Source organism: Larimichthys crocea, chromosome III, assembly GCF_000972845.2.
Source record: "Larimichthys crocea isolate SSNF chromosome III, L_crocea_2.0, whole genome shotgun sequence".
Lineage (NCBI taxonomy): Eukaryota > Metazoa > Chordata > Actinopteri > Sciaenidae > Larimichthys > Larimichthys crocea.
In genome coordinates this window covers 45,933,278-45,953,866 of record NC_040013.1, presented here as the reverse complement: position 1 = coordinate 45,953,866, position 20,589 = coordinate 45,933,278, and the positions used below count along the sequence as shown (strand labels likewise).

General features: G+C 42.6%; 1 protein-coding gene across 2 annotated transcripts in view; it reads right to left on the bottom strand.

Moving 5' to 3' along the window:
- Positions 1–20,589, bottom strand: part of inpp5a (inositol polyphosphate-5-phosphatase A) — a 134,870-nt gene that overhangs the window by 28,114 nt on the left and 86,167 nt on the right. For both annotated transcript variants that reach the window (XM_027278479.1, XM_027278478.1), the window contains exons 7-9: positions 20,417–20,469; positions 19,140–19,259; positions 9,185–9,269 (exon numbers count right to left, since the gene is read on the bottom strand). In XM_027278479.1, the coding sequence (XP_027134280.1) occupies positions 9,185–9,269; positions 19,140–19,259; positions 20,417–20,469 (258 nt within the window). The remainder of the gene's footprint in view (positions 1–9,184; positions 9,270–19,139; positions 19,260–20,416; positions 20,470–20,589) is intronic.

The window sequence follows — 20,589 nt, the reverse complement described above, 5'->3', positions numbered from 1 at the left end:
ACCTGAAAACATTGCACTCTCATTTAATTTACCTATCCACTGTAGCTCCGACTTGGAATCAATTACAGGAAACAGACAGTGAAGTAATTTGTCGTTGCTGAGTCAATTACAGAATATTGAAGACCCAATCAGTGATTGGTGATTAGTGATGGACCAATAGGAATGCAGAGTCTGTTGAGTTCATTACTGTGGTATTCGATAAAGCCTGCTTAGCACTATCAACAACATGGACTACAAATATGCAACAGGGATTTTTTCATATGTTAGATCTTGTAAACTTAGTTATACTAAGATTAAATCAACCAACATTTTTTATTATAACAAAGACTTTTTCATCTCTGTAGCAACAGCTGAGCTACCAGAGCAGTTGATGGCTTTTTCAGGCACGCAGGTGACCTGCTATCTTCCTTCCAGTGTGCACTGGGAGGAGAAGACCCTGGTGAGGCACAAAAACCCTCCTCACACACAAAGAACATTGATTCATTTGGAGCACCACCCTTTAATTTGTTTGCACCATTTCATCTAAATGATGTGCTTGTCCGCCAGGGTGAGAGAGAGAGAGGTGTAATTCAGCCAAGGAAAAGGGGAAGAGGAAGGTGCAGAGGGAGGGGGAGGAGGGTCTTGAAACCCCACCACAGGGCGCTAGGCAACCATCTAGTGGGTGGGCTTTGTGATACATTTACCAATTTTTCATGCCCATCCCTCTTGATGTGACCCCACTCAGGGCCTTTTATGCCCCTGACAGCTCTGCGCAGGAAAACATGCTGCCGCTCTGATAGCATGAAATCGGGAACAAAGACCCCCAGGGAGAGGAGAAGGGGGCCACCGAGGCACGCTGTGCTCCGGTCCCGCCTGGCTCTGGACACAAACAGATGTTAGGCCAGCCCCGGCTCTCTCTGCCCCCTGAAAGAGGAGGCCCTGTCGGAGAAACAGGCATGAAATGCATTGTTTTGGGCCTCCTCTAAGACAAAAACTGGAGCCACTCCTTCTGAAAGGGCCTGGCAATATGGCCGTCACAGATAAATCACACAAGGGGGAGTGGAAAGAAAGGCCCATGAATTCTAAATGTGGCCCTTAATGGGCCCTCTTAAATATGATGGGATATTTGTGCGCTGATGTGAATGGAGCCCAGCGACTTTTAATGTCAGAGGGCAGAGTTGTTTAAAAGCCCATGGTGCCAACACTAGGTTTACAGCTGTGTTACAATGAACCATTCTGCACGAACATCACTCTGCTGCTGACAGTAAAGATTCACACTGTAAGTCAGGTTGTTTAAATAATCCTAACACTGCCACTGGTTTCCTTAACAACAGAAGAACATTTTAGCATCACTCATCTGTTGGTCTTTTTTAATTTTGGAAAGGAACAAGCCCGAACAAAAAAATACCACGAGTTAAGTTATTGCCTGATTTGAATAGGAGCTGTGATCGACTTGTTGAGTAGGCAGTGGATTCAGCCATTCTTATACAGACGGCTTCTTTGCATATGCACAACAGCAAACTATAGTGATTAAAATTCTGGAAAGAGCAATGGAAACAGAGAGCCTGCATATCTGTGCACAAGCCCAAGTTATCGTGTTATCTTGACTCCATCCTTCAGAGAGAGAAAAAAACAATTATTGTGCTCTGTTCTACAAAGACTGAGAACTGCATTAGTCAAAAATAGACTGACATCATACAAATTGGACACTATGTACCAGGCACAAAGAGATCCCTATCCTTCACAGTTTATGCCACATTTCATCTGGACTAAATAATAGCTTCACTGTTAGCTGTTGCTGTTCTTCCTTGTGATTTCAAAGTCAGGGAGACAACAGAAGACAAGACAAACCATCAATAAAGCGAGAGATAAAGAAAGACTGAGCTGGAAGCCAAAGTTGATTATTCGTGATTTATAGAGAGATTACATTGTTTAGAAAAAGTGCTGGATTAAATAAAAGACGTAGTTTGAGTATTGAGTCCATTTGAATTGACAGACTGATCAGATTATTTTATTTTATAGATTTAGAATATTTATATTGTTTGCATAAACTTGACTGAAATTTAAGATACGTAAAGACATATTTTATCATTTTAAATGAACTGTAAATACTTTCAATTACATTTAGTAAAATATTCCACAAACAGTTTTTCTACATGACATGTCTGGTATCCTTACAGATAAAAAGCTAGGGATATTTAAGGTGGAATAATTTTACAATAAGTCTTTATGAGTTTAGTGTTCATGATTTTTTAACGTACAATGACGTTCTGCCGAATGTACTGCACATAATCTTTACAGAGCCAAGTCAATACAAGAGAGTTTTTTTGTGAGATTTTTGTATTTTTCACCCCCTGAACTTTAAAGAAACTTAATTTGCAAGAGTTTTGATAATTATGTAATAAGTGTTCAGTTTGGAATATGAATATTTGTTTTCTTAGTTTTCTGACTATTTACAGGCATCACCCTGCATTTTATACACCAAACTTTTAGATAACTGTGGCCCAAATTTAAAGACATATTCTATGGAATGTGAGGATACATGTTTGGATAAAGGAAATAGCAATAGAGAGTGTAAAAAACAGCACAGGACAAAAAAGTTGCATGAATGTGGAAAAATATATGTAGGAGCATTTAAATGCCTTAGTGAATTTAGGAGCATTTTAAAATACTCAGTTTCATAGTTTCAAGTACTTTTTTTTTTTTTTTAATGGCAGTACTTTCACATTACGTTCTTGGCTTTCAGCAGAACCTCACTTTCCAAAAAAAGAGCCTGATACAGATGTATCACAAAACAAACTTTTGTCATTTACATGTTAGAGATCCCCCTTTATGCATAAATATTGTGCATTAATAAACCTTTCTTGGAAGTATCAGACATAGTGCAAAGCTGGTTCTGTCTTGCAGCTGCTGAACAGCATTTCCTCTCTGTCAAACATTTCTAAACAACTATAAAAGTATTTTGGGATGTGTGACAGTGCAGCAGTAGTAGCAGTAGTCTGGAGTAAAAACATTGACTCCAGCTGGATAGGACAGCAGTGGTGAGTGGTAACTCAGGTTACATCCCTGACCGGGACCAACCCCAGGGGCCTAACAAGGCAACGTGCCCTCCGAGGCCCTGTTAGTGCCAGGCTCTGCGCTCATCCTTGGCTTGGTTTGTCACGCCATCCCACCGTTGGCATGGTGTTCCCAGCTGCCAGTCACAGTGCCCCCACCCCCTCCAAGTACACAATGGCAATAGCATGGCTGGCGCCGGGCTCAAACGGCCTGTTGTTAATGAGCAGGACCAACAGAAGCCACTGCTTGTTCTTCATTTGCCAGCGTTTTAATTATATGGACAGCGCACCCATCAAAGCTGCATCGCTCAAGTTACGCCCTCATAGCTGAACTCTTTTTTTTTTCCCTCTGTGTCTTCAGCATTGTATTCATTAGCATTGAAGGCAAACAGAGTAGAGAGAGAGAGAGAGAGAGAGGCTGTTGTCTAGAGGGAATAGTCTCCCTCTATATCCAGATGGGTTATGTGTGATATAATGGGCCCTCATTGTGATAGATTGGACTCTTCTCGCTGGATAATATGCCTTTATTGTATTGTGAGGAAACATCTCCATTGCAAGCTTCACCTGTGTGGCCATAAATAGGCATGGGTCAAATAGAAGGTGCTGATTTAACTTGCATGATGTTAAATAGGTGAGGTTTATTGCATCAGGACAATTAAGACAGTGTCAGATTGGTTGTCTTTCACAGAAAAGTATATTGATTTAGTAGGCCACAACAAACCATGTAAATGATTTGTCAATACAATTTGGTCTAGTGATAAAATAGTCAAATACAACACTGCAATGCCTCATCTCAGTGAGGAGAGCCTTGATAATACTCCAGAACTGACAGTAAATAATGTAAAGAAGGAGAAGAGAACATTGTTACAACACATCCTGAGAAACTGTGACATAAAACTACCAAATTTATTGTAATATTCTTTATCGTGTGTGTGTGTGTGTGTGTGTGTGTGTGTGTGTGTGTGTGACTCTGGGTTTAAATGCACAAGTGTATCTGGGAAACTGAAGTCAGCCAAAGGAGGGTCGTAGTCCCTAGTGTCAGGGGTTCCACAGAACAGAGGCCCAATCAGTGCTGGCCCGCTGGTTAATGGATGGATGGCTCCCAAAATTAATTAGCCTGACTAATGTAGTGTACACTTAATTACACTGGCCGCCTTTTGATTTATTGCTGGCCAGATACACACATGCTAGTCAAAGTCGGCTAAAAAGGGAAAAATGTTTACCCTTTACTGGAGCAAATTATTTACGAGGACTAGGTTCAGCAGCCAGAACAATGGCCATCAAATATGTAATGAACTCTTGTTGGTTTCAACTAGAGGGCCAACACAAAGACTGTAGGAGACATACACACACCACATACTTAAATTCCATTCCACTACTTAAACTATTAAAACCTGCAGTGTACATATTAGATTATTAATTAAAAAATCAAAGTAAATCATGATGCTCCAAAACTGTCCATCTATGATTCTTGAACACGTTTTCAAATTGGATCAAGGCGATAATATTTAGTTCAGCCACTATAAATAGAAGATCATAAATGTAAAAATAGCAGGGCAAACTGCACAGACCTTTATGTATAAAAACAAGAATTTATCTTGAATGTCTTATCTCCGTTATCATGGGTGTATGCATTAAGTAACTCCACAGTGTGAAAAATGAATGATCTATCATGCTGGCCTGTCATTACTGAGCATTTTACAGCATTCATTAGGAGTGGGGATAGTCTAGGGCCCCACCTTTAATTTCATGCTGCTCAAGTGAGAGAAAGGACACGGGACAAAGGAAGGAAGATTGATGCCTGGTCCAGCCCTCTGCACTTCCTGCATACGCAGACAGGGGGTGCTGATCCAAACCTCTCTCCTGTCAGTGAGAGGCCAGCAAGCCTAATGAAATCTGTCCATAGCAGCAGATCAGGACCAATTAAAACAGCCCCACACCATGTCACAGGGACAGTAGATCAAGTCAGCAATTAACCTTCCTGCTGGCCTCTATCAATCCTTAAATTGGAGCAGGCCGGCCAGCGGCATACAATCTCTGCAGATATTAAATTTACATTCTATTAAGTTTAATTAGGAGGGATTTTAAATATACTAAGAGTCCAGGCACGGAGCCCTGAGCCTGTCATCGACATCGCTGATTCACGGCCACCCTGAGGGACACACACACATACACTCTCTCACATACACCCACACATACAGCTGTACCTATAGCACCTTCTGACTGAAGCATGAAACCAAATAACCTGTCTGCTGTAGGTGTGAATGGGTCAACAAGAGCTATTAGTTCTATTATTGTGTTCCTATAGACATAACACATATTGGCAGTGACCGGGGTTTACATGGGTCTAGTTGTTAACTCACCTGTTCATCATGGCCCTTTCCGACAGATTCGGTGTCTAACTTCACTATGATTCTGATCTCTCATAACTGCAACAATATTGTCCACTGTAAATCTGTCTGCCACATTTCACTGATTAATGTTCACCTGAAGACATGAACTGGAACTAAGTCTCTTTGGCTTGAGGTGCTGGGAACTAAAGGTGTAAAAAATGTTAATAAATGTTAATCCTATAGCAACAGTTAAGAACCAGATACCGAAGCATCACACTCACAGCAGTGGCCGTGACACAGATAGCAATTCTATTTAATGATATTGATGCTACGTGACTAGTTTTAAAAGAAAGACCTAGAGTGGGTGAGGAAGAAAGAAAAATAAACTCTTCATGTGAATTGAAGCAGGAAGGAAATGGATTTACACGTCGAGATCAATAATAATAACCTTGTAAATTTATGCTTAAAGTGTCATTTCACACCAGCCGTATACTGCTCACTGCCTGCTTCCATCTTCGTTGCAATAACACTTGTGATGGGACCTGTAGGATCTCTGCACACAGGTAGCTTTTGGGATGCCAACTGTCTAACAAAGGTCTTTAGGTCCTCCTTGAGAGTCTCAGATGCAAGAAGAAGAAGAGATACTTTATTAATCCCTCAATGGGGAAATTCTTTTCAACCCCGAACATACATACAAGGGCTCACAGACATGCAATGTGAAGAGAGATGGTGGAGTGATGGGCAGCCCCCCTGAGGAGCGCCCTGCGAGCAGTTGGGGGTTTGGTGCCTTGCTCAAGGGCACCTCTGCTGTGCCTAGGAAGTGAACTGGCACCACTCCAGCTACCAGTCCACCTTCCATATTTTGGTCCATGCTGATCCAGATCCTTGAATGTGGCTTGAACAAGAGAGACGATCAGATTAAAAGAAATCTCAGGCAGCACATCAACAAGTGGACTGTGAAGTATCTGATTCGCCAGACCAAATCTTCAAAACCGTTGCTTTGCAATTTCCTGTTTTATCAGCACCGATGCAAAGCGTGATCAAGCCAAAGCAAGATCAGACCCATGGGAGAAGAGAGAGGAGGTTGGTGGGGACTGGACCACCTCCAGGCTGCTCAGCCCTAGCATTAGTCTCCACGTGGCTGTGTCCTTTGTCTGCCAGTCAAAGGGCCGCTGAATGGGGGTCAATTGAAACCAATTCCCTCTGTCGGACACAATTAATGGGGTTGCCCGAACCGGGCAGAAGGGGGGCTGCCGCAGGCCTTTGGTTACTGATCCTGCCGTACAAGCATGCCAGGAATTTGCCACCTGGAATTTGCCCTGTGACAATAACAAACCCACCCCCTTCCAAACCCACCTCCTTTTCTGTACACACATGGATACATCCTAAAATACCCCCTGTCCCATCTACCCACCCACAAGGCAGGATGGCTGACATGGGAGTGGCTAGTGGTTGTCCACAGTCTAGTCACCCACAATGGACTAGAGACAGAGAAGAAGAGAGAAGTGGTGTAGCGTGCAGCTGTAGTGAAATATACTGGAGTATTTTCTGATCCAGTGACTCCCAAAGTGGGGCCTAGTGATCTCCATGGGTGCTTGTGGGTTGTCCTTGGTCTTCAACAAATCAAAAGGCAAGTAGTTTAATGTTGCCATTATTTTGTCCGTTCAACACAGCAACATCTGTTCCATCTATGTAGCTTTTTTGGGCCCTTTCCTATCGATTTGAAAGTGGAGAGAGAAGAGTTAGAAAGCACAAAAAAAAACACGAGACTCTCAGACAGTGAGCCGTCCTCTCTGTGTCTGAATCAATCTTCGGATAAGTATGGACGATCGATCCACCACCAGCCCATCTACAGTTAAGCACTTCAGTGGATGTGCACTAATTGTCCTGTTGACATTAATTGTCATTAAAGGGCTTAAAACGGCCTCCTGGCTGTGAGTTACACCCCGTGCTAAGGTTGCAACCCATTTGTTTATTGGTGATATCACAGCTCTGTCTGCCACTAATGCACAGGTCACTGCTAAATCAGACAGGTTGACCACTGCACACGACGGCTTTATATGAAGCAGCGCTTCCCCGCTAACGACACATTTCACACAGATGACATCACCAGCCTTTTCTGTTGTCCCCGTAAAATGGTCGGTATGTTTGAGGACTCCTCATTAAGCTGAAGGGAAAATGTCTAAGAGTGAGTGTGTGTGTGTGTGTATGTGGTTTATGCCATAGCCAACATCTCTAACTTCCTGAGGGGAAGTCTAAATGCCCCCCTGCTATGCTGCCACACCCCTTTAAATGGGGTGAATCAATCAGATTAATTTAGCCTAACAAATTGGTTTGTGTGTGTATTTGTGTGTGTGTGTATTCACTCTGGATGTGAATGTGTATGTGAATGGGGGTCCAAGGTGCATAAGAAAGGAGCTGCGTGGAGGGGAGAGGGGGCAGAGATGGACACACACCAATGCAAGCCTAACACATCCCTGGAAAAGGGGTCATGACCCCTACTGCACTCAAACAGCATTTCATAGTGGTAGAGACATGGAGAGGGAGAGTGCTTACCTACCACAGAGCACACAGATGAGACAGGAAACATGAGGAGAGAGTTATCTAGATTAGCTATACAGGATAAACACAAATCATCTCATCTGACTTTGTTTGATTGGATGCCTTCCATCCAGATGAATGCATCCACATTGCCTGCAAGTATTGCTGTTGAAAGTATCTTTCTTATAAAATCAAGTATCATTCTATAAATCATAATGTGTAGAGCACTGTGTATTATATATCACTGTGGGATATAAAAACAGCCTATTATTGATATAAAATCACTGTGGCAACCTAAATGTGTGTCAGGTGACATTTAATTGCAGAAGTTGACTTCTGAATAGCCTCAGTGTTTGCACATCTGCTGTTGTGGATTCTGTACTTGGATTTATTATCTCCAAAGCAACGCATGCTCACATGATCAGGCAGCTAATGTGACCCAATTACACATCCAAAATCAAATATACTGCACAAACTTTGAGGCAATCACTCATTGCCCCTGATAGATTGCTGATCCCACTTAGTGGACCATTCTACAGGAGGCTGTGATTTACTGCCCCCCTAGTGGCTGGATGACTAAACTACAAAAGGTTTCTTCTTGTGTGCCACACAGAGTGAAGTCCTTCCTAAGTCATTTGAGCAAAACCCCTCCATTCAGAAAGCCTTCCCTTCTCTTCCCTTCTGTCCTGAATGGGGTTCTGGTCGGAGTGAACAATACCCACACCTTGAACAGGCCCACTGATTCGAGGGGCCATTGTGCTGTAGAGGAGGGAGAGGATCGGCCAACAAGCGGCTCTCCCACTCCGTTATCAGAGGACACCACTGTCTGCGGTGGGCCTTTATGACTTGTTATGCCACTAAGCCCCCCATCTCCTCATGGAGAATGCTGAATGACTGCACTACCTTGGCTTTCACTGGCCTCATTTGCACCAAGAAAAGGAGGGGAGGAGGAGGAAGAAAGAGGGGAGAGGGAGGGAGCAGGAAAGGAAAGAGCAGTGAATGGCACCATAACATAACAATGCACTTGGAGGCTCAGTTGGCAAACACAGCTGGGCCAGCAACAGTGAAGCGTTTAATGAGTCATAACTCTAAGGAGACAGTGGGCTACTAAAACCACTTTTACTATATTGCAGTTTCTCTCTAATGCACACAAACACATTATCTTACTATAAGTTTGATAGGACTTAACCACATATGTTTATAGTATGTTAGCGTAGAGATGATCTATACAATAGTCATCCAAAACTAATCTGTCAGGTGTAAAACAACACTCACCTCAATGACCTGCTTCGAGTCCAACCTGAAGTTAAAGTCCCCAAAGACAAAATATGGCATCTTCTCAAACCTCTGGTCCGTGATCCTGAAACACATCACAACCATTTGTCAGTGAGAAAGTTTCAAACAAGCACAGACAGCTCTGTGATGGTTGCTGGCAGCTTTGGAAACTGGAAATCAGCATTCATAATAATTCCAAATTAGAGAACACATTTCAAATGACACTACAAATTCTGAAAACCACAATCTTGACAAACATTACCATTGGTAAGCTGTTGTTTGATGATTCCTCTGACCCTTAGGGTATTTAGTTCATGAGGGCCATAGCACCACCTGGTGGTCTGAACACTTTGTTTAGAGTATTTTCACCTTTACAAGCAGGGGCACTGATGGTTTTGTGGTCCGACACAATTTATTAGTACATGAGCATTCATAGTTTATCACAGAGCACAGATGATGTAAGGATGGGCAGATCGGGAAATTTATAGAAATGTAGAATCTGAAATGTACATTTTAAAGAAAAACAGGGATGACATAACAATATTGTCATAACATTACTGTATTTGCCTTTGGATATGACATATTATGCATGTCTAGTCTGCTTTGCATGTTTCTGAATGCCTGCCACAGTTTCAAGGAAATATTTAGTTCAAACTCATTCTTAGCTGACACCACAAACAAATTAATACTCCATAATTTCCTTTGATAATCTGCTTTGCTTGCAAAGAAAATTCACTTTACTGAATTGATTAAAGGGAGCGTGAACTGACCCCAACCCTGAGAAGATCATAGAAGACCAACTCAGTCTGTGGATTTGTGATAGGTTTTCATCAAAACAAACTTGTACATTGCGAGGGTCCCCATGCGGCTGCAGGCTCTGCTTCAGCTGGAGAGTAACTAAAGTGACTCTTGATTGTGCTTTTCTTTTAATCCGACAAATTTTATTGTCCTGTCTTGCAAATGTGTTTAATGCACTGCATGCATAGCTTTTTAAACCTGAGAGTGTAATGTCAGACAATTCATAGAGTGTAGATCCTCTCTGTCATGGACTACTTCCAAATCTCCAGAACCACGCCACAGTTCCAGCATCTTAAGACTTAAAAAAATGCACCTAAGCGACATATAATTAACTCCTATGCCTCATCACCTACTTAAAAGTGGCTCTCTACAGAGCAGAGATAGGAAATTAAGGTGGACGTAGTGCAGCCTCTTGTGTAATTAATGATTCAGGATGCTTGGCTCGCTATCTTCACTAACCGTGCGGATAAATCTCACCGTGGACTTCCCAGGCCCAGATAACAATATATTTATGGGGCCGTAAAGAGAGAAGAAGCCTCTCGTTGTGGTGGGTCTCGGCTCTGGGCGGCTGTCGTAAAGCATGGCCACTTCTTCTCTATGAGGCAGAGACAGGGAATGGGAGGGAGGCGAAGGTGACTGAAGTAAGGAGGCGGGGGAACACAGCTATTATATTAAATAGAGAGTATGTAACTTTGACATCCCATTATATTAAATATGAACTAGATCATCTTTCTATCCCGTAAGATTCTCAAGTGGGGTTAGCAGAAAGATGGAAAATCATGTAGAATTTCATCTTCAAAATCCCTGATATAATTAATGATTAGAATTATAATTTCCAAGACTGTCCAATCTACATGATGGACATCTGCTCCATTCTTTCCTACAGTTATGCAAGAAAGCTTTAAATGAAATCTGCCATTTTTAGCTTTATTTAAATATTATAGTGTTGCAAATAATTATTTTCTCAAGCAACTTCTAGTAATGACTTCGTTTACTAGGGGAAAATATCGAAGAAGTACAATTTCCCTGATTACAATATGATATCTTCAGATCACTTCTTTGTCCCACCGATGGCTCAAAGATTTTCAGTTAACTGGCACAGAAAAGCAGCAGATCATTACATTTGAAAATCTAAAACCAGTGAATCGATGTTATTTAAGACTTTTTAGGCTTCAATTATTACATTTTTGCAGATCAACTAATCAAGCTGTGACTCTAGTTCGCTGGCAGTAACATCAAACATTACCATCAAAGCAAAGGGCTGTTGATGTGGCGGTATCTAATCCAATCCACTACAAAGACAAATACTAAGGTTTGTGTGTGCAAGAAACTCCAGATAGGTACATCTTGTCAGTGTGTGTATGGCCATGAGCATCTCAAGTGAGGCAATACGGAACCCTCACAAACTCTAATCCTACACAGAAGTTGAAAAGTATTGATGACATACACCTTCATCACAGCTAAGGATACAATTTTGATCAGTAAACAAAAGTTTCATCAGCATCACTCCCTGAATAACACAGTGGACCAGATACTTAGTTGAATGCTCAGGTGTACTAATTACATGATGACAGTTATACAGTCTATATTGTATGTGCTGCAGTACACTCAAACTGGAACTCGTCATTAATGACCTCACATCCTAGTGCTAAGAGACTCAGCTATTCAAATAGGGTTAGTGGCCAGTTTATCCCATTGGCTTGAATGGAGGGCAGTAAAATGGCTGTACACAGACGTCAGTGCAGTTGTTATAGGCGTGGGAACTCATGTATTCCTTGTGTTAATGGAGGATTTACCAGGTCTGCTGTTGTGAGTGAAGAATACAGGCAGAGGTATATCTCTGGTCAGTAATGTGCAGATTAGATGATGTTACAAAAAATATATAAAAGAGATAAGAGAGAGTTGGTTAAAGGATGAATCGGGAAGGAGAGAAGAGAATGTGGAAGCCTTGCAAAAGAAAAAAGGCGTGGGTGAAAAAAGTGTGACAGGGAGATAAAACGTAAGAGAGTGTATGTGTGTTTCTCCAGAGCCTGGAGGTCTTCCTCCTCCACATCCCATAGCTTTATCCTACTAACAGCCATGTCTAATACCCACAGCCTGGCTGTTTTGTCTGCTGCTCCAAGGTATCAGCCACAGGTCAGAAGGTAACACTCTGTTTACACGATCATTTCCTAAAGCACTCATGGTGACCCGCTGGTGTGAAAGTTGACTTTTTTTCTTGGTCTTTGTGGGGGAAACGAAGAATTGCGACATTAGCTACAGCTACTGGGCGTGAAAGGGACCTGAGGGTGGGGGGTCCCGAGCTTGGCTTGGGAGGCCTCCCTCTCTGACCCTCACCCTCGGTGGGCCCCACCCCCCCATTAGCCTCGTCATCACAGTTCATTCAAGCAAACTGTAACAGTGTCAGTGACATTCTCCCACAAAGACTCACTCCTTTACACAGTCTATAAACATGCTTCTCCTGGCCAATTCATCGCACAGTGACACCCCCAAAAGAGGCTCTTCACAAGGGCCGTTCTCACTGAGGTTTGGGCTGGAGCCTTCGGCGGGCCTTCCTCAGGGCCACACACAGACAGGGGTCAGACACTAATTTATAACATGGCTCCCAAATCTGCTCCCAGGCTTCTTAAACCACCAGCACAAAACAAGCACAGCGCATTCTCACTTTCTGATTCTACTTTTCTCACATACCGTCATAGAAGTAAACATACATGCACACAGAAAGTGCCCAAGACTTTGAAAATGCTCTTGCATTAAAGACACAGGCAGCATCTTAGTCTCACAGATGACACTCACATATACCAAAATAACACAACACCTGCCAACTTATAAATGCTTTTCCTTCACAGCAGCCTCAATCTCTCACTGACTCCTTGCCAGATTACACACTATGACTGACAGCTAAACTGAGCCATAATAGACAGTCTATATGGGATTATGAGGGTGCAACGGGGGGCCATGTCATGATTATATTGACAAGATGACTTACCATAAGTTGGCCGTTCAGATTTGCCTTTGCACACAATAGCTGGGCTGAGCGCAGTCATCCATTGTAAGTAAATGTTGAGAATTTGGGAGAATGTTAACATTGTGAAGAATGTGCTGGGTGACGTCTTTCTGAATAGGCCAGGGGTGGCCCCTGACAGGACCTTTGACACCAGCAGGACAGCCTTCCTCTCGTCCCCCTGTTAGGACCCTAGCTCCTTAGTGACGCCCACCCCACCAAGAACACCATGCAGGAAAGACATGGTGCGGAGGGGGTGCAAGGATGTTTCTGCGGTCACACAGAGGTTAACAGATAAGTCAACTCGAACCAAAAGCACTGTCAACCCAAACTCAAGATGAGTTGGTGGAGCCAACATGTCAGATAATGTAAGGAGTGGGCACATTTTCTGTAACTGTCACTAAGAAGTATCTGTTGAATCTTAATGGACCAGGAGTGTATAATACCTGGAACTAAATATCAGACCACCTGTATGCAAGACTGGTTTACTGAAGTCAGTAAGTGCCCCGTGCCTGTAAACATCTGGGGGCATCAAAAGCTCAGTGTGTCAATTGTTTTTTGGGACACACTACGCATTACCTGCAATTTGTTGCAGTTTTCCAAAAACCTGCAGATACAACGTCAACTGGGACCAGCCTCATTACGTACTGTTGTAGCCCTGTCTTTGAGGGGCCTTGTGCCAAAACCAGTTGTACAGTAACACATATACATTCTATGTATATTATGTACATGTAACATGGTGCTTTCTCCTGCATAGGGTAAGAGTATGAAAAAATCTATCAAAATGAATCGAGTCATCACATCACCATGAACTGACATGCAGAAAACCTGGTTCACACAGTGCTTCACCATAGGAGGACCTGTTGTATTCTGTCACCTATAGTACTAAATGGGAAAATAGATGCAATAGGGACAAACAGCTAAATTTAATTTGAGCGCCCAAAGAAATTAAATTTGTCCATGCTGTGGTATCTGTTTAAATAAAATAGGTAATAATTAGAACTACATTAAAAGACAAAGATGGTCAGCAAAGTAATACCAAAATCTGTGCACATACTCTTCAGAAACACTCTGCTGAATTGCTTCCCTTGATAGCGTTTTACTCAGTGTAGTTTTTATTATTTAATGTAGATTTAAAACTTTAAAGAGGAAATTTGTTGCAACACTAATGAATATAAACTGTGAGGATAAACTATGGAGAGATAATGTAATTGGATAAACATTTACCATCAGTTGGGGCACTCACATCTACAATATAGGTAACGCATATGCAGTATTAGATCTTCCACAAAATACTGACATCTTATGGGTCAATTTTGGTTGTGTGCATGCTCAAAAACGTCAAACAGAATAACTCATATTCAGAGTTAAGAGAAACTGCTGGCAAAGCCGTACCCGCCAAACCTGTGAATGCCCTATGTGTATAAAGAAAGGCATAAATATGGACAAGGTGAATATTCAACATTGTTTTCAGGTGCTGGAGAGAGATTTTATCTCTGTCTATCCCCCACCTTCTCTCAGAGTGACTGCACTGTGTGTGTGTGTGTGTGTGTGTGTGTGTGTGTGTGTGTGTGTGTGTGTGTGTGTGTGTGTGAGTGAGTGAGTGAGTGAGTGAGTGAGAGAGAGAGAGAGAGAGAGAGAGAGAGAGAGAGTAGAGCGAGTGAGTGAGTGCGTGAGAATGAGGTAGATTGAGTGAGTGAGAGAGCGAGAGAAAAGAGTGTGTGGGAGGGAGTGAGAGAGAGAGAGAGAGAGAGAGAGAGAGAGAGAGAGAGAGAGAGAGAGAGAGAGAGTGTGAGTGAGTGAGTGAGTGAGTGAGTGAGTGAGTGAGTGAGTGAGTGAGAGAGAGAGAGAGAGAGAGTGTGTGTGAGAGTGTGTGTGAGAGAGAGAGAGAGAGAGAGAGAGAGTGTGAGTGTGAGAGAGAGAGAGAGAGAGAAATAAACAGGTCCTATTAGCAGAGAGACACTGGGGAAGATTAACCTCTGCTCCTGCAGCCCTCCCAGGGTGAGAAAGCAAGAAAGCAGTGCAGAGACACCACACACTCACATATGTAATTTGGTATATATCTGCTGTATGTCTAACTACACTGAGGAAAAACAAAACATGTCTACCTGTCACCTCAGATGGACTCATTAGACATAGACATGTATGGCATGGAAACTGGGGAAGGACACTTGGACACACACACATATACATATATATATACACACACACACACACACACACACACACACACACACACACACACACACACACACTAGTCTGTAATAAATTCATTCTGGCTTTATGGAGGATCTCGCTGTGATTATCCAGTCCTCCCTCTTGCAGCTCAACATGTCTATTGGCTGGAAACTAGCCGGCCTTTCTCTGCTCTTTCAGCCTGTTGTTCTGGGAAAAGCCTAAAGGGAAACATTTAGATTGGAGGGCTCTTTGAGACGCTCTGACAGTTGACTGATGACCGTCCATAAAATGACAAAGCAACGCTGTGTGGTGGCCAGTGTGGCCCACTGCCTCCCCATGGGAAACTAATTGCTTTGAATTGTTAACGGCAACATTATTTTTCTGCCAATCATTGCTTTTCAATGCCTGGAAAATGAGCATGAAACAAGTCTTTTCAGTGAACAAAACAGTTAAATGTCCCCAATGTTGATCAAATTAACTTCAGCACTGTGACAATGGACTATATTTGTGTGAAAATAATGGCACGCCACAAAGGACGCCTTTATGCCAGGATTTCACAGTTGTAATGTAAAACTGTTCTCCCCTGAACCGGACCAGCCACTCTGAATGGGGGCTGGAAAAAAGAAACAAACTCCAATAGACAAAAGAGATTTTTTTTAAGGAAGAGGAAAAAAAAACCTGTTGATTTTATCTCATGCTATCATTTCATGGGCTCATTGAGCAGCCATGTTTTCCATCTTCGAGAGAGGCTTCAGCATCACTTCCATCACTTACGTCAGCTGTCTTGGCAGAAATAAGCAAACAAGCAGATTTTTTTTTATAGTTTACATCATCTTGTATCTTTTTAGCAGAGTGGCAGATGCTTTAAAATTATTACCTTTAATAAAATGTCCAATTAAATTATTCTAAAATATATTTTAATTGCATTGTGTGCAGAATAAAAATAATAAACCTTGACATAATTATAAAACAATGATTGTCCACATCAAGGCGTAGTTGAGTCAACAAGGTAAATAATATGTGATGCAGCTCTGAGTCCATACATGCAGTTTCAAAGGACAGGAGAACAAGCAGGGGATGCATTTCAAGCTGCGCTTTGCTTTGCTTTCATAGAAGTGGCCCACACATCAGCGCAGGCTATAGAGCAGTGCTTTTTTGATGTGACTCAATAGTGAGGTCTGGCTGGCTAAACGCTGTTCCTTCTCAGCATTGTTCCCCCGAGGCCTTGAAGCACTTTGGAGATAAACACCGTTTAGCAGTTAAAAGGGCCACAGAGGAAAAGGCTTATCAGATGTCTTCTCAATGGGCCATAAGCTGCATTATGAGGCCTGGGCCCCAGATAAGGTGGAGGCTGAAGTTTGATGCCCGGCAGCAGATCTCTGTCCCCAGTACTGCTGTGTGATCAGGCTCCTGTGCCGGCTGCCTCATGGAACTCAGCTGGTGGTGTGTTCAGTAGCCCCCTCCTCCTCCTCTCTTCTCCCATCCCGCAATGAGAGATTAGAGCTCGGAGAGGGAGAGAGCAGGGAGAAGAGGGAAGGAGGGGGAGTTGGGCTTTAGATATTCCCCCTGTCCCTTTTCCTGCTCTGCTTTCTGGGGGTAGGAGTCAGAGTTAGGACAATAGCCAAAAAGATGGTTCCCAACCAGCCGCTGAATGGGAACACTGTTGGTGGTAGCGCTTCATTCAAAGCCCGGCCCGGGCACATTGTCCTCCCAGATCGGCAGAGGAGAATGGAGTTTGCTGGTGGCTGCCAAAAGGTTAGCAGCCTCTGTGAAAGGACCAACCCATTATTCACTGCCCTTTACAGAGCCCAAGCACCCTTTGTGCTCCTCCTCCCTTCCCTCTGCACCGCCAGCTTTTTCTCACTCCGGTGCTCCGGATCTGCGGCCGGCGGTTTCCCCCAAAGTGAGTGACTGAGGCGCGATGCCACTACTATCCCACCCCTGTACCCCTAGCAAGTAATACCAGGGTAGCCGGAACATAAAATGACCTCCCCACCACCTTGCCTCGCACCACATACCCCTTATCCCCACCCCTGTCAAAAAAAGGAACCTTTAAATGATATGGCCCAGAAGTAACAACAGGGTTAGCATTCACAACACAAGGGGATTTAGAAAGAGGGAGCGTGGAAACTGCCACTCAGCCAGCACAACTTCTATTCAGTGCCCTCAGCCACCCAACTCAACCTCAGAGACTCTGCTATTTAGTTATATTTACAAGGGGATCTTTAAAAATAAATCAATTGAAAAAGCATGATGAAAGCAGAGGAAATACAATGACAACAGTTAAATGTAAGCAAGAACAGAGGTCCTTTTTAAACTTCATTATGCCAGTAAATCCAGGTAAGTTACAGCGCAATAAAAATTCCAAAAGCTGCCATATTCTTAAAACACTCAACTTCCCTGTCCATTAAAGGCGGACCATTCTTTCATCAAATCAAGAATGAAGTACAGGTAAAATATGACCTGGTAGAGAATACTTTAAAAAGTGCCTCGTAATTCATGCACATCAGAGAGCCCGGTGATAATGTATGCCACCCATATACTGCGTGCATGTAGTTATTCAGAGTGGAGGCAGCGGGGAGCCATGTCGTGCATTCTGATGTCATTTAAATGGGAGGTCACCTACTGCGAGGCAGCTAGTAGGCTTTTATTCTGTGTTAGCATGACCAGGTAGGGAGCAGGGGTTGCACCGTGCACTCTCTTATTGTGCTTCACTGCAAATGGATATCCCATAAATCACATTAGCGTGGCCTATCAATGTATAGACTGTCCTGTTTGTATAGAGGCTGGTCTGACTCAGTCCAGAGTGAAGAAATCTTTACCATGACTATCAAGATTTGCAGAGACTGCATAATGCTGAATTAATTTTGAGGGTTGATCCTCTTGGGAGAACGAATGTGTAAAATGGCATAACTGTCTTTGAGATATAACACATCTAGTACAGAAGTGTACAAAGTTGACAAACAGATCTGTAGATTAAACTTATAGAGCATCCAAAATGTAAATGGTTCCTCCTCTAGGGAGCATGAATGTGCTCAGTGAATGTAGAGGTGATCAAATTGGGATTCATTGTTTGGTGACCAATATTATCTATCATAAATTTAATTTTAATCAAACCTATTTCTAAATACTTATTTTACCATCTGACTTTTTTTTTAAGCCTGATGCTGGCACTAGAAACAAACAACAAACAAACGGCCAGGATCACTAAAATCATCCTGTGGGGACCCAACATTTGATATGATGGCAGAGATAGACAGACACATGGTCTGTCAAGCACTTTGGTCGCAAACAGCTAATCAATAAATACTTCATCTTTTTGCCTGCCAGTAGTGAGACAAAAACAAAGATGATGAATGTAGGATCACTCTAAAAAAACAAAACAAGTGAAAATGCTGAAAAGAGTTAGAGGACAGAAAAAGAACAGATAAAAGGGAGCTGGGAGTTCACAGACCGTGTAGTGACTAAGACCCCTTATTTTTACAGAAAGATGTAATCCCATTGGTCTAGGACTGAATCCCACCAAAATCTTCTCCGCTGTACCTCTCCTGCTCGGTCTCACTCTAAGCCGACATTATAATATCAGTACAGGTTTTGCCATGCCAGACCGGACTGGATTGTGGATAATATTGTATAGATAGTTTCTGCTACATTTTTGTACATGTCTTAAATAATGTAAAAAAAAAATCTTCTAAGTTTTATTACTTTTATCACATTTTATAACAATATTTACGGGAATGGCTGCAAACCTGAAGAGAAATACTGTGGACTGTGATGAAGTCTGAAAGCATCGATTCATAGTTCACACGGGGAGTCTCCACAGTGAGGGAGCGATTTGAATTTGACTCTTTATAATCATATCTCACTAAAAAAGAAAACTATGTTTGCACAAGAAAGGAGTCTCCCCATGATCTCATCAAGAATACTGTATGGAGGAAAGGTGAAGGATGAGGTGGTGCTCATTGTGTGCAGTACCTGTCTAAAACGTAGCCCAGCGCCTTCTGCCTGGTCCCAGAGTAGACAGAGGGGCTTTTCTCCCAGGCCACCAAGTTGGAAGCATCGTGGAAAAGGTGGATGTTGACCAGATCAAAAGTACTGGGATGAAAGAACACAGTCTGAGTGATCTTTAACAAGAACATTTCCTGTTTTTTTTTTTTTTAAAAGAACTCATTAACTGCATTAGGACTTTTAACACAGTCACCATAGGCAGCTTAAGAAGCGATAAAAGCTGACTGGATGTATTTTTAATGAGGGTTTGGAATTAAACTCAAGCACACAAAAATTGCATTAGACTATCACTTTACAGTTGACCTATAATTGAATGTGATGAGAATGAATCCCCAGAGGGAGAGATATTTGTGAATCGAGCCATTAGATGAGCGTTTGATTAAATGATGAAAACTGTTAAAAAACTATTTTTGGTACACGTCATCTGATTTTTCCTGATGGTGTTAAATTAATAATAATTAAAATAAAAGCAGATATCACTACAAACAAACACTAATCTGCTTCCTTTCAGTTTGTCCTGTCAGGGAACAGCAAGACAGCTCTATGTACAGTGATGAACACCTCCCTGCTGATCCTATCAATCTGCACTGTTTTGTTAGCATGGTCTCAGACAGGGCGACCCAGAGGATTTAGTCTTATCTTGAGGGGGTTTTATTCTGCAGTGACATCTGAACAAATGAATACATGCATGGTTTGACTATCTCTGTCTATTCCATCTCTGATCTGATCTCCCTATTCTTCACCAGCCTCTCTCTCTCTGTACCCCTCTTGTCAAACGTCAGGCCCGTATTAAATGCTTACTGTTTCAGCTCTTTAGTTCTCATGTCATCCTTATATTAGATTACAATCCTCCGTCTTCCACCCCTCAGCCTCCCCCCATCCCCTGCTCTGCACACTGGAAGCCAGCGTTTGTATTCATCCCATACAGGTTCAATTGCATGTAATGTTTTTTGTCATCTGTCATATGCAACTGCTTGACTAACGTGATTATGTCTAATCAAATCCTTGCTTGCTTCCGTGGCACACTGTCCGAAGAGGGTTCAGCTATGTAACTCAGTCTCTCCGCCTGTGCTGTCTATGATAACCGCCCCGCGCACAGCCCACTGCGGCTTAGAACAGTGAAACCAGACATGACCGACATGGTAAGATCGTCATCTCTGATCACAATACAGCTGTAATGAATCAGGGAAGAGTAGAGATGAGGTGGGATGTGTCACTATAGGGACTTAATTTAGAAAACTTACCAGTCAGCCAGGGCCCATCGAGTTCTGATGAATCCTTTTCTGGACCACTTGCACTGCAGAACAGAGAGACTCAATTTAGCATGACAATGGTAGGAACTGACATTAGTTGAGGATTCACCTGTCATCACGATGCAAATGAATGCTGTCAAAAGAATCAATCAAGTAATGTCCAA